Consider the following 12,360-nt stretch of genomic DNA (forward strand, 5'->3'; position numbering starts at 1 on the left):
TGGTCACTTGATTCAGGCTCCGCATCCGGCCAGTTCTGGTTCCACCCCCAGCTCTACCGCTGGTCAGTGGTTTGAACCTGCCTTGACCATCTTCAGTTTTGTGTGTTTTTAAATATTTTTGCAATTTCAGAGAGAAGGAAGAGGAACAGAGAAATAGAAACATCAACGATGAGAGAGAATCATTGATCAGCTGCCTCCTGCACACCCCACACTGGGGATGGAGCCGGCAACCCGGGCATGTACCCCAATTGCGAAGCCAAACATGACCGCCCAGTCCATAGGTCGATGCCCTACCACTGGCCAGCAACCAGTTTTAGTTTTGTCACAGATGACACAGGGATAGTAACATACCCAGCTCTCTGGCAATCATTACTGTCATAAACAGTCATTAATATCATAAATTCGCTAACAGTAGCAGGGAATTATAAAACAAACTGTTATTCCCAGTGTTAATTTTCTAATCAGGCAATGAAGGCAAATGTCTGAAGCCTCAATAAGAAAGCATATTTTTATTTCTTAAGATTTCAAAAAACTCAGCCTTCATAATGTTCTCATGAAGAGATGTAAAGACAAAGGAAAAATTCTTGGCCCACATTCTCAAGACATTCACTCTCTAAAAACAGTAGTCATCTTGTTTAAAAAAGCTTGTAGATCAGGGGAAAGTGGTGTCTCTCAACTTGTGATGACTTTTACGCAACACGAAGGCACACGGACTGGTTTCCCAATAATGCCAACGTGCTTTTGAACTAACCTGAACTGCAGCCGCGTCCTGGTTATTATGGTGGTAGAGCAGTCCCAGTGCAAAATACCTGCAAGAAAACAACGTGGTGAGTGCCCCTCCCACCTTCTGTAGGGGCACCTGCACAGTGACACCCCACCCTGCTTTCTCCCCCACTCAGAGTTCAGCAACAACAAGGTCCTCATTTCTGCTTATTTACTTATGGTGTTAAATGCACGCCCAGCACCCTAGACAGTGGCAGATAGTTGGAGTGTCCTCCCAGGCACCAAAAGGCGGCAGGTTCGACTCTTGGTCGGGGCACATCCCCAGGCTGTGGGTTCCATCCCTGGTCGGGGCATGTATAGGAGGCAACCAATCAATGTTTCTATCTGACATCAATCTTCCTGTCTCTCTCCCTCTAAGCATATCATCAGGTGAGGATTAAAATAAAAAATTTATGCCCTATCAATTTCCAAAAAACACACATTCAAGTCTAAGATAGCCTGACCAATAAAACTATGACTTTACTATGGAAAATCACGTTTGAAATTTCTTTACAATTTGCTTCAAATATTACTATAATTTCATATATCTTCAGTTAGCCACTTTAACCTAATATTAAAGGACTATTTGGAAGGTTTGCTACCTGAACTATTATTGCAAGAAGGAGTAAGGAGTTTGAACATGAACAGCAGTAAAGGCCAACAGGATCCAGGCATCACAGAGAATAGAACGTCAGGGAAAGTCCTGGGGAGGCCACCAGAGTTCAAGGACATGAGTTTCTATTCAGGCTGCATTACTTATGACTGTGTGACCTTGAGCAAGTAGAAAGGATTAGCAATGACACTGGCATTGCCTGGGCAGTGAGCCACGGCCACCCTTCCGAGTTCTGCAGGTGTGTCCTGATCCTGGTCCCCTCCTCCCTGGCGGGGGACTGGAGCAAGGGACCCAGGAGGTGTCAGATTTCTTCCCACACAGAGCAGACTCCCAGGACATGGCTGACTCTCTGGACCCTGTCATCCCATCACTACCGTGAGCTGTCAGCATATTTTCTGATCCTAAACAAGATGACTCCACTCCACACGTGTTCAGGAATCGGAGGGACAGCTGGAGCAGCAGCGCCACGTGGAGACCAGCCTCCAGACTCTTGTCTTGGCCTCTGAACAGGGTCAAGCACTGGACCCACCCCGTCCCCGTGAGATTTCACCAGGGTGGTTGTCATTTCAAATACATAACAAAACCACAGACCAAGAACCTTATTGCCAAGTGGAGCGTGGGGTCACCCAACACTTTTAAAGAAAAAACTCGTGAGGCCCAGAAGATTCAACCACGTGACATCACAGGAGGAGGAAGCTGCCACCCGCACCCAATCCGTGTCCTCGGATTAACTGCCCTGGGGTGGCCGCCTACTAATGCGTACCCGTAACCAAGACAGTTTTAAGCCATAACCTCTTACCCACGAGACCAAGAAGCCCCCTTTTATCCTTTTATCCAGATGTCTGACTATTCAAACTGGGCATCAGTGGGTAATGTGCGCTATTAACTGTGCCAACAAACATGGTGTCTTCCACGGGCGAATCCTTCCTGGAACAGGAGCAACCTGAGGACCACTTCACTTACTACAGGCTGGTTAGCTCCACCCGGAAGATGCCACCGGGGGGGGGTTGGCTGTCACTGGGACTTCAGGGCAGCCCCTCCAAGGGCCTCGGCAACTCAAACCCACTGGCTTCATCGGCTTCACGGCAGCCTCCCCACGGGAGGGAGGGCCAAGCAGGAAGCCGGCCCGTGGAGCACACTCACCGTTTGTGCTTCTCCAGCCAGGCAGCGCTGTCGGCCAGCAGGCAGGCGTTCTCGGTGACCAGGAGGTCCAGCAGGCTGGCGTGGCCGGCCTCGGCATACAGCTTGAGCAGGGCCGTGTCCACGTCCTCCTTGTAGCTGTGGACCACCTCTGAGCTGCGCACTTCTTCCAGGTAGGTCATGAGGAAGCACTTGCACTTGGCCGCCTTCTCCTGGTCGCCCTGGGTCAGCTGGTTCAGGTCTGCGTACTCGTGGAGAGGAGGGTGAGACCGCGTGAATGAAGAGGAGGTGGGCAACAGGAAGGGGCACAGAGAGATCAGCTCCCGGACGTCAAGCTGGCCGCTTCTGCAATTACAGTGTCAAACTAAATGAAGCAAAAAGAGAGAGAGAGTGCACGTAGGCACACAAACAGCACTGGAGGGCGGGCACGCTGCGCACGGAGCAGGAGAGCGGCGCACCACCGCAGAGACCGCCTTCTCCCGCACGTGAGGCACAGCATCCCGGAGCCTAGTGCCACCACCAGATCTCACACAGAGGGAGGGGACCAGAGAGAGGACGCAAAATCCGTGCTGCAGTGAAACTCCGACACAGCCGCACACCACGGACTGTGGCTCCCCGGGCCCCAGGGCAAAGAGAGACACAAAGGCAACACCCATCAGCGTGGGGTCATCCTGCACTGCTTCCTCCCGGCTGCTGGACGTCCTACAGGCTCTGCGGGACCCCGGCTTCCAGCTTCCTCAGCAGGCACCTGCGACCAGGGACACGAGCACCGCGGCCCTTTCCAGGGACTCCTGAGGACTCAAGCGGCCAGCAGTCCTCACCTTGCAAGGCCCAGGAGGCCCTCCAGGAACGCCCATCGCTACCGCCTCGCCGCTCCCTCTCCCCTCGCCTCCCTCCGCCCCAGTTCTGCCCACAGTGCTAACAGCAGCAAGGCCAGCAAAGCCTCAGGCCTGGCCCAGGGTCAGAGCCGCCTGTGGGACACACCCGTTGTGGGAGGGTGGGAGGGTGCGAGGTGTGGGCGCCGGCCATGTGAGGCAGCACCAAACTTCTAGCAGCAAATGGAGAAGGAATCTGAGGACCAGCCCCAGATGAGTGAGGAAAAAATCACGAGTATTATTAGCATGGCCTGCCGAGGGCACAGGAAGGGAAGGCAGAATCATGCCTGTCCCAGGAGGGTCCCCCTCAAACCTTTGCTTCCCCGGCCTCACTGACAAAAGCGAGCAGCAGTCGATGTAAAGGTAAGTGATACAGAGGCTGACGTGGAAAGCACAGGAGCCCGTGTTGACCATGGACAGGCCCCACACTTACTCTGACAAAATCGGCAAACTTTTTTGGAGCGCACCATGACTGTTCACCTGTATTTTAAATTAACCCGTGATGTGACGGAAGACCCCAGTGAGGAGGCTGCCAATTCCACAGGGACAAGACCAGGTGTGAGTGAGAGCATCAGCCCATAGGGACCAGGGCTCCTCCCCGACCCCAAAGCTAGTGATCATCCAGGCGCAGCGGAGAACTTCGGCAGGCAAACGGTTAGCGGGCACCAGGCTCACACGGGAACCCCTTCTTTAGCCAGTCTGTTCTCTGCAACTAATCTGGGACCTGGGACACGATCAGAGCCCCAATGCAGGCGCGGCTCCTCCTGAGCTCAGGCCCTGGAGGCTGCACACACCAGCGCAGCCCGTGGCGGTTCCCACCGCAGGCTCTGCTCCAGCCCCACATTCTGAAAGCTGCTGATAGGCAATGCGTTAGTGGGTACTCAGACAACGGTACAGGTTTCACCTAATCTTCTGAAAAGCATGCTGGACACACAGTGTGAGAGGGCAGGGCAGCTGGGAGAACGGGTGAGACAGGAGCTGGCGAGGGGTGAGGGTGGATGGCCCTGGTACAGACAGGGTTACTCATGGTGCCAGGAACCTCCCGGGAGAAACACAACTTCCTGAGCGAGCTAACTATGACGGGCCATTTATAGTCTTTAGGGAATCGTTTTCAGAAGTCCTCCCAGAACCGCCTGCTCTTGTTCTAAACTCATAGCTTCCTGTGAAACCTCTGGAGAAAAGGAAAAGTGAACAATAGTATTTCCTTAAAAACCTTCCACATTATCAAATCCACTCTTTAAACTCCCCTCTCCTGTCCTGTACGCCCGCATCAGCCCCACCCGCTAAGATACGGGACAGTTAAACTAAGACTGAGGGTGCAGGGGATGGGTACCATCCAACCAGGGCAGCACCTCCCACCGCAACATCGAGGTGGAATGGAGCCGAGCACAGAGGGACCCTCGGAAGTGGTGCTGTCAGCACCTCGAATTACCTGAAGAGCTCTTTAGCTTCCAGGAACTGCAGTTGTGCAAAGTGTATGAAGCCAGCCTGCTGCAGGATCCTTCTGTACATTCCCTGAAAGAAAGACGGCTATCAGAGCCACGCTCAGAAGCTTCGACAGAAACACCATCCACAGCACACGACACAAATCAAGGAAACGTCGGACACACACCTTTGTCTCCTCGATGCCTCTTAAAGCGCCACATTCTCTGTCTGTTTGGATCTCTAAAAGAAATACTCCTTTACTCCCAGCCCCTCAGTCAAACTTCTGACAGTCCCTCCCTAGCGCTCAGTGGAGCAAGATCAGTTCCTGCTTTAAATGAAGAGAAGGGGGTGAATGGTGAGATGCCCGTCTCCTGACCGCCTGGCTCCTTCCTCTCCCTTTCCGGTTTCTCTAAGCCTGGGCTAGCGTTTGGCCGCACGCATCCTAACGTTAAAGTAAGTAATGTACCTTATGGTAAGGGTCACATCTAATCCTAAAAACAGCCCCTCCAGGAGAGGTTACCCCTAAACAACCACCTCTGCTGCACACCCATCCCATCCGGGCTGCTGGGGGCCCGGTCCACAGCTGTGACTCCCGCGGACCCATTCCTTTGTAGCTCAGCCCAGAAATGAGCAGAGGTGGGAAACCGAGAGAAAAGAGTCTACCCAGGAGCCGGGAAGGCTCCGAGAACAGGCATATTTCAGCAAGGTACCGAAACAGTAATTTACGGCGTATGGAAGTAGCTCCAGTATAGGAGGGGGGAAGAGGTGTGTGAGTGCGCGGCAGGGGCACGCAGGTCCGCACGGGGAGACAGGCCCCAGCGCTCTGCTCGCACCAGCTGCCGTGCCTTCCTGTCTCTGCAGACTGTACTGGTTATTTTTTACCTGCTCTGAGGATTGAAATGTTTAAAATGCCCCTCAGAGGGCTTTCACACTGTAGGGCTCAACCGCTGTTCCCCAGGTCCTCCACCCTGTGAGGTGAACTGTGGTTCAGGCACGTCTCACAGGGCGACAGAGGGGGCAGGAGAGGGAAGCGGGCGGGGCCGATCTGAAGCACCTGCAGGGTGTGGACTTCACTGTCGGCAGGAGGCCCCCACTGATGCATTTTACACCAGGATGTGGTCTGCAGTTTAGAAAGATCGCCCCAGGGTGGCATGGAGGATGGAGCAGGCACCCCGAGGAGGCTGCTGATACCAACCAGCTGCAACGACGGGCACGGAGAAAGGGCAGAACCCGAGGTCCTTCTGAGGGTCCCAGGGCTGTGTGTTCGCAGCAACAGGGAGAAGGCAGAGAGCATGTTAGAGAGGGGACACGCCGACTGAGATATCGGACCAGAGAGCAAGGCGGCTAGTAATGTTCTTAATACTCACTGCATATGTCTACTCGTGGCAAGAGAGAGGAGAAAAGGCAAAAGCAGACAAAGAGCTAGGAGAGCCTCTTTAAGAAAATGTTACAAACTTAAAGTGTGCACGTGTGTGTGCACGTGTGCGTGTGCGTGTGCGTGTGTGTGTGTGTGTGTGTGCGCGCGCTGTGTGCGCGCACACAAGGAGGGGCACCCCAGGACCAGCCTGTCCAGCCATCCAACTCATCTGCAGGCGGCAGCTCAGGGGTCCCTGATACACAGTGCACGTGGGTGTGTGTGTGTGTGTGTGTGCGCGCGCTGTGTGCGCGCACACAAGGAGGGGCACCCCAGGACCAGCCTGTCCAGCCATCCAACTCATCTGCAGGCGGCAGCTCAGGGGTCCCTGATACACAGGCGAGAGGAGCGAGGAGCCCAGCAGGGTCTCAGGTCCGGCTACGGGCTCCTCCGGGCCACTGGCTGGCGGTGTAAGGAAAGCACTGAGGGGCGCTCAGCACAGCAGGCCCTGAGCAGGCATTTCCCTCCTTTTGCTTTTGCTGCCCCCTGCTGAGAGCTAATGGGTAGGTCTTACTTTAAAAAATTAGGAGGATGAAAGTTCATCACTATTTGAATATAGAAAAGATGCCTTCTTTCACACCCCATAACCACTAAGTACACTTCCTGCCTCTCGCTGTCAGAACCTACCTTTTTCAGCATAAAGCATCCTCTCATTCCACAGCAGTCACAGCCATGGACTGTGAAAGGTTACTCTAGGTCCATGTACCCATTCAACGATGACTTAGACATTCACATGAATGTACACTTGCCCACATCACATTTCTTTTTCTCCCGACTCCAGAGCATAACCTGAACTGACCTGACAGCCGATCAAGCAGCAATTGTTAGGGAATGTGACTTCATTAGACATAAGAATAACTGGTGATTATTATATCCATTACATTTATTCATACCAGCTCTACGAAAGCTCATGTTTCTTAAGTGCATTGAGTTTTCTCCTAAGGAAATTAACTAGGTGGATTCCTGCAGTATTAGATAGTTATCAGTATGGTTAACCTGTAGAAAATAGAAACCTAAACTTTTACAATTCAGTCCATCCCAACAAATACAAACTCTAAAGGAGGAAACAAAGCAACCTGCTGCTACTCTTGGTTTTCAGAATTATGCCCTGATTCTTCTTTGAAGGCCACTAGGAAGGAAGTTGATCAGAAACACAGCTCTGTGTACCAAGCACAGAAGCCGGAGGCTCCCAGCCTGACCTGGCTGTCGGCCGTGTCCTGCGGCTGCTGCCCGGGCTGCGGCTCTGCACCTGTTTCCTACCTGCACAGTAGGACGTGCGAGAGAACTCCGCCCAAGCGGTGGGCACACAGGAAGGGCTCCTGTGTGGGGCTAACCCTGAATGCTTTCTGCTTACTGCCCCGGAGGCATGCTTCCTCCAGCAGGAGCTACAGACCTGGAATTTTTCCTTCGAAATGTTCCTCCGGGCTCCTTTTGCTAAAACCAATGCCTCCTCCACTCTGTGGCTTGCTAGAAGATCCTGTATTTGTTTTTCCAGAGGTAAGGGAACCAAGATGTAAACTCCTTTACTTGTGGCGACAATCACTCTTCCTGGGAAGAAAGTCAACCAATTAGAAAGGGGAAGACATACCGCCGGCAAGAAAACACGCTGCTCCCCACAATGACCCCGCTCTGACCAGCTGATCAATTTCATCGGCATTCTCCCACACAGAATCACCATAGAAACTAGAAATGACAACGCCTCTCTCTTCTTCATCCCATACTGTCAGCTGTCAGCAAAGGCCAAAGTCTTAACACTACATTTCCAAAGTATAAAATATCCTTTTTTGCATTTTTTTTATTTGAAAATGCTGATAAATTTACAACCAGTTGAGTAGATATACAATATACAGTCCAATGAGGTTATAGAGATCAGTTATGGAAAATTGTCAGTCCGAATTACGATGTACCTCATATAAAACTTTCAAAATTTTATTTTCTGTTCGTGTTAGGTACTTCACAGGAAACAAGATTATAACACAACATTCTGAACGATGAGACAGTATTTCATACTCACCTGCCATACAAACACCTCCATGTCTCGGCACTACCTTACTCACTCCCCCACACACTGTGAGTCACCCTGACCGTGGCCAACAATGTCACCCCATTTCACCTGGGGGAGCTTGCACAGGCATCCATCCAGGAGTGCAACTACAATCCAAGACCAGCTCCTACTACAAAGCTTTATTTTTTTTAATCCTCACTTGAGGAAACGCTTATTGATTTTTAGAGAGAAAGAGAGAGAAACATCAATCAGTTGCCTCCCGTAGGTGCCCCAAGCAGGGATCGAGCCCATAAACTAGGTATGTGCCCTGACCTGGAATCGAACCCACAACCTTTTGATGCATGGGATGATGCTACAACCAATTGAGTGACCCAGCCAGGGTCCAGTACAAAGCTGTTAAGTGAGTTCTGCTGCGCCCTGCGGACATGTGTTAAGCGAGCTATTACATGTTCACAGGAAGCAATGGCACGGCTTCTCTTTCTGCCTCAAGGAGAGTTCCAGTCAGCCACGCCTTTGCTGCTGTCAGCTCGTCTCCCCTGCACTCCTGCCCACTGCAGCCCAGCCAGCCCTCATCTCCTGGCCTGGATCGTCACCATGTCTTCTTCCCTGGTCCTCCTGCTCTGCTCTCTCGTCTCGATTATCTGTCCTCTGTTCTCACAACCAAACTAGCTTTTCTCATACTCAGGAGACTCTGTCCCCTCTCTGTGCTGGAGTCCCTGTTCCCAGGAAGCCCCACTTTCTCCCACCTAGGGTGGGCACATCAACAGCCCTCGGTGTGCACGACCCGCCCACCTCAGCACCCGAGGTACACGGCACTGAACACCGCTGTGAAATGTGTCCTCTGAGGCCGTGCCAGGCCTCCAGCTGGAAGCTGAGGGGCTTAACATGCCAGGTGAGTCCTAGGAAGTTCACATCCCCAGCATCTCAAAAAGGAAGGGCAATGTGTGGTGAGCTGAGATCCTTAAACGATATACACAACGCAGGAATCTGGACTAGTTCCTGGCCCGAAGAAAAGATCACAGCAGGCATTCTAGGACCCCTGGGGAATCTGACACAGGCAGGACATGGAGCTCACTCTCTAAGGTGCGGAGAGGCGGTGTGGTTACGGAGGAAAGTGCCCTGATTCTGAGGAGAAGCAGGCTGGAGCATTACGGTTTAAACGCTGTGTGGTCCTCTACTTCCCTTCAACGTTAGGCGCTACATCTAAGTGGACGGTGCACAGAGGTTCCCTTCATCTTCTCTCAACTCTTCAGTACATTTAAAAACGTTCTAATAAAGTTTAGAAGTAAAATAAATCTGCCCCCGGCTCCCCACTGCACAGAAGAGGCAGTCCCTCCCTGACTGCCCTGGTCTCCTCATCTGACACCATCCTCCTCCCACTCCGGGCACCACAGCCACTGACCTGCTTCCGGGACCTGAAGTGCAGGTTTGCATGCACCTTGCTCTCTACCTGAAGGTTCTTTCAGAGCACGTGTGCTTGGCTGAGTCCTTCTCACCCTTAAAGGTTTGGCTCAAATACCACCTCCTTCAGGAAGCCCTCCCTGTTATTTCTAGGAAATCCTTCCTCCTCTGCTCTCCCCTTACTTCATTCTATGAGGCTCTTCAGCTGCTGTGCCTACTGTTTAAATGTCTCTCTCCCCACTGACCCAGGGGCCCCCTAAGTGCGGAATGTGTGTTACCATCGCCTTGTACCTGCTATGCTCAGCATAAACCCGGTTCCTAACGGGCCCGGAGCAGTATTTACTGAGGAAATGTCACGAGAGAAGTGATAACGGAATTTTGTTAAGATTTCTGCGTAAACTGGTACCTTCGAAGTCCTGCAGAATGTGGCCTTCCTTGAAGGGCAGGGTCTGCTTCTGCTGCTGGTCTAGCATGCTGTGGACTGTGATGAAGGCGTCGTCAAGCGCCAGGACGTAGGGGAAGCAGACGGCCACCCCGATCACATTCTCCGACCAGTGTACAGGAGCCCGCTGAGAAATCCCAGCAACGGTGGCAAACATGCCTGGAAAAACAGGGATTAGGAGGCCTTAAGTAACTACTTATTTCCTGTGTCTGGATGCAGAATATCCCCCACTTTCCTTATACCTCAGATAGGAAAGATAACATAATATACTGCACATGTGAAGAACTCTTCGTGACTTTATTTCCACGAGAACTAGCTTCCCAGAGTGTATATCTTATATTTACTTCCAATGAAAAATGAAGATAAACTGGGGGATTAAAAATGATGGCGGAGTAAGTGGATGCTGCATGCTCCCAGGACCTAACTGGAATTACAGCTAAAACACAGAAAAACTTCTTGAATAATCAACTAAACACTCGCTGGAGAGGACCCTATAAATGAGGACCGAAAGTGAAGACCGCATAGAAACTGGTAGGAGGGGCGGGGGCGCGAAAGGTCTAGCTGGCTGCCACAGACATCAGCTGAGGTTCCAGAGGCATATCTCAGCTCCGGGGGGTTCCCATTGAGAACTCTAGGGTCTAAACCCCAAGCAGAAAGCACAAGAATTGAGAAAGGTGACCACATAACATCTGGCTGTGAAAAGCAGCAGGGTTGCTGTCTGCCAGGGAGAGACAGCTAGAAATGCAGGCACCCTCTTAAAGGGCCAACACACAACCACTCACCTTGTGCTCCAGCAGAGGGAGGGCACAGTGAACTGGAGCTGTGTGAGCAGAAGTCAGGATTGGGGGCTCTGGGGTTATACCTCAAAAGGTAGACACCCCGGTTTCCAGTGCTGAGTCATTCCCTCAGGCTGCAGAGGTCATCCTTCTCACAAAGACATTTGCTATACAGGCGGCTTTGCCTGGGTGGAAGACAGTTGACAGACCTTATTGGAAAGCACCTTGTCCCACTGAGTTACTGAGGCCCATTAAGAGACTGAGAATTAGAATTAACCTCCAGGCAGAAGCAATTGCCCCACCCTGTAGATGATTACCTGAGGGCTAGTTGAGACTAAATCCAATCAGCCTGCAAGCAGAAGCAGTCTCTAGAGCAGTTGTTCTCAACCTTCCTAATGCCGTGACCCTTTAATACAGTTCCTCATGTTGTGGTGACCCCCAACCATAAAATTATTTTCGTTGCTACTTCATAACTGTAATGTTGCTACTGTTATGAATGGTAATGTAAATATCTGATATGCAGGATGTATTTTCATTGTTAGAAATTGAACATAATTAAAGCATAGTGATTAATCACAAAAACAATACGTAATTATATATGTGTTTTCCGATGGTCTTAGGCGACCCCTGTGAAAGGGTCGTTCGACCACCAAAGGGGTCGCAACCCACAAGTTGAGAACCGCTGCTCTAGAGGCTCAGAGTCTTTGCTCAATCTAATTAGTCAGAAACAGTGTTTGACTGTCCAACACTAGAGATTGAAAGGCGTAGCAGATCTACCTAACATAAAGTCACAAACCCAAACAGGCAGCCAAAATGAAGAGATGAAGGAACAACCCTCAAATGAAAGAACAAGAGAATTCTCCAGAAGAAGGGATAAATGAAGCAGAGATAAGAAATTTATCTGATATAGAGTCAGAAAAATGATGGTAAAGATGCTCAACAGCAAGAGAAAAGATATAACTATGAAACCAGAAATAAAGAATGACATAGCACAAATAAAGAACACATTGGAAGGAATACACAGCAGATTAGGAGTGCCTGAGGATCGGATCAGTGAATTAGAAGACAGGGTAGAAAAATCACTCAATCAGAACCAAGAAAAAAAAAACAATTAAAAAACAGGAAGACAACTTAAGAAAGCCAACATGAAATGTACAATATTCACATTATAGGTGAGCCAGAAGGGGAAGAAAAAGAGCAAGAGATAGAGAACATGTTTGAAGAAATAATAGCAGAAAACTTCCCTAACCTGGTGAAGGTCATACAAGAGTCCTAAGCATAGAGTCCCAAGCAAGAAGAACCCAAATGGGCCCACACCCAGACACATCATAATTAAAATGCCAAAAACTATAAGACAAAGAGAGAATCTGAAAGTCAGCAAGAGAAAAGAAAACTGTTACTTACAAAGAAACTTCCATAAGGCTGACACCCGATATCTCAATAGAAATTCTACAGGCCAGGAGAGAATGGCATAAAGTACTCAAGGTAATGAAAAGCAAGGATCTGC

General features: G+C 50.7%; 1 protein-coding gene across 1 annotated transcript in view; it reads right to left on the bottom strand.

Annotated features, from left to right (window-relative positions):
- TGFBRAP1 (transforming growth factor beta receptor associated protein 1) overlaps positions 1 to 12,360 on the bottom strand; it is a 40,067-nt gene that overhangs the window by 13,952 nt on the left and 13,755 nt on the right. Inside the window, exons 2-6 of the mRNA XM_006759524.2 lie at positions 10,042 to 10,236; positions 7,623 to 7,777; positions 4,823 to 4,905; positions 2,519 to 2,860; positions 752 to 809 (exon numbers count right to left, since the gene is read on the bottom strand). Coding sequence (XP_006759587.1) covers positions 752 to 809; positions 2,519 to 2,860; positions 4,823 to 4,905; positions 7,623 to 7,777; positions 10,042 to 10,236 — 833 coding nt within the window. The remainder of the gene's footprint in view (positions 1 to 751; positions 810 to 2,518; positions 2,861 to 4,822; positions 4,906 to 7,622; positions 7,778 to 10,041; positions 10,237 to 12,360) is intronic.

Source organism: Myotis davidii, unplaced genomic scaffold (genome assembly GCF_000327345.1).
Source record: "Myotis davidii unplaced genomic scaffold, ASM32734v1 scaffold614, whole genome shotgun sequence".
Lineage (NCBI taxonomy): Eukaryota > Metazoa > Chordata > Mammalia > Chiroptera > Vespertilionidae > Myotis > Myotis davidii.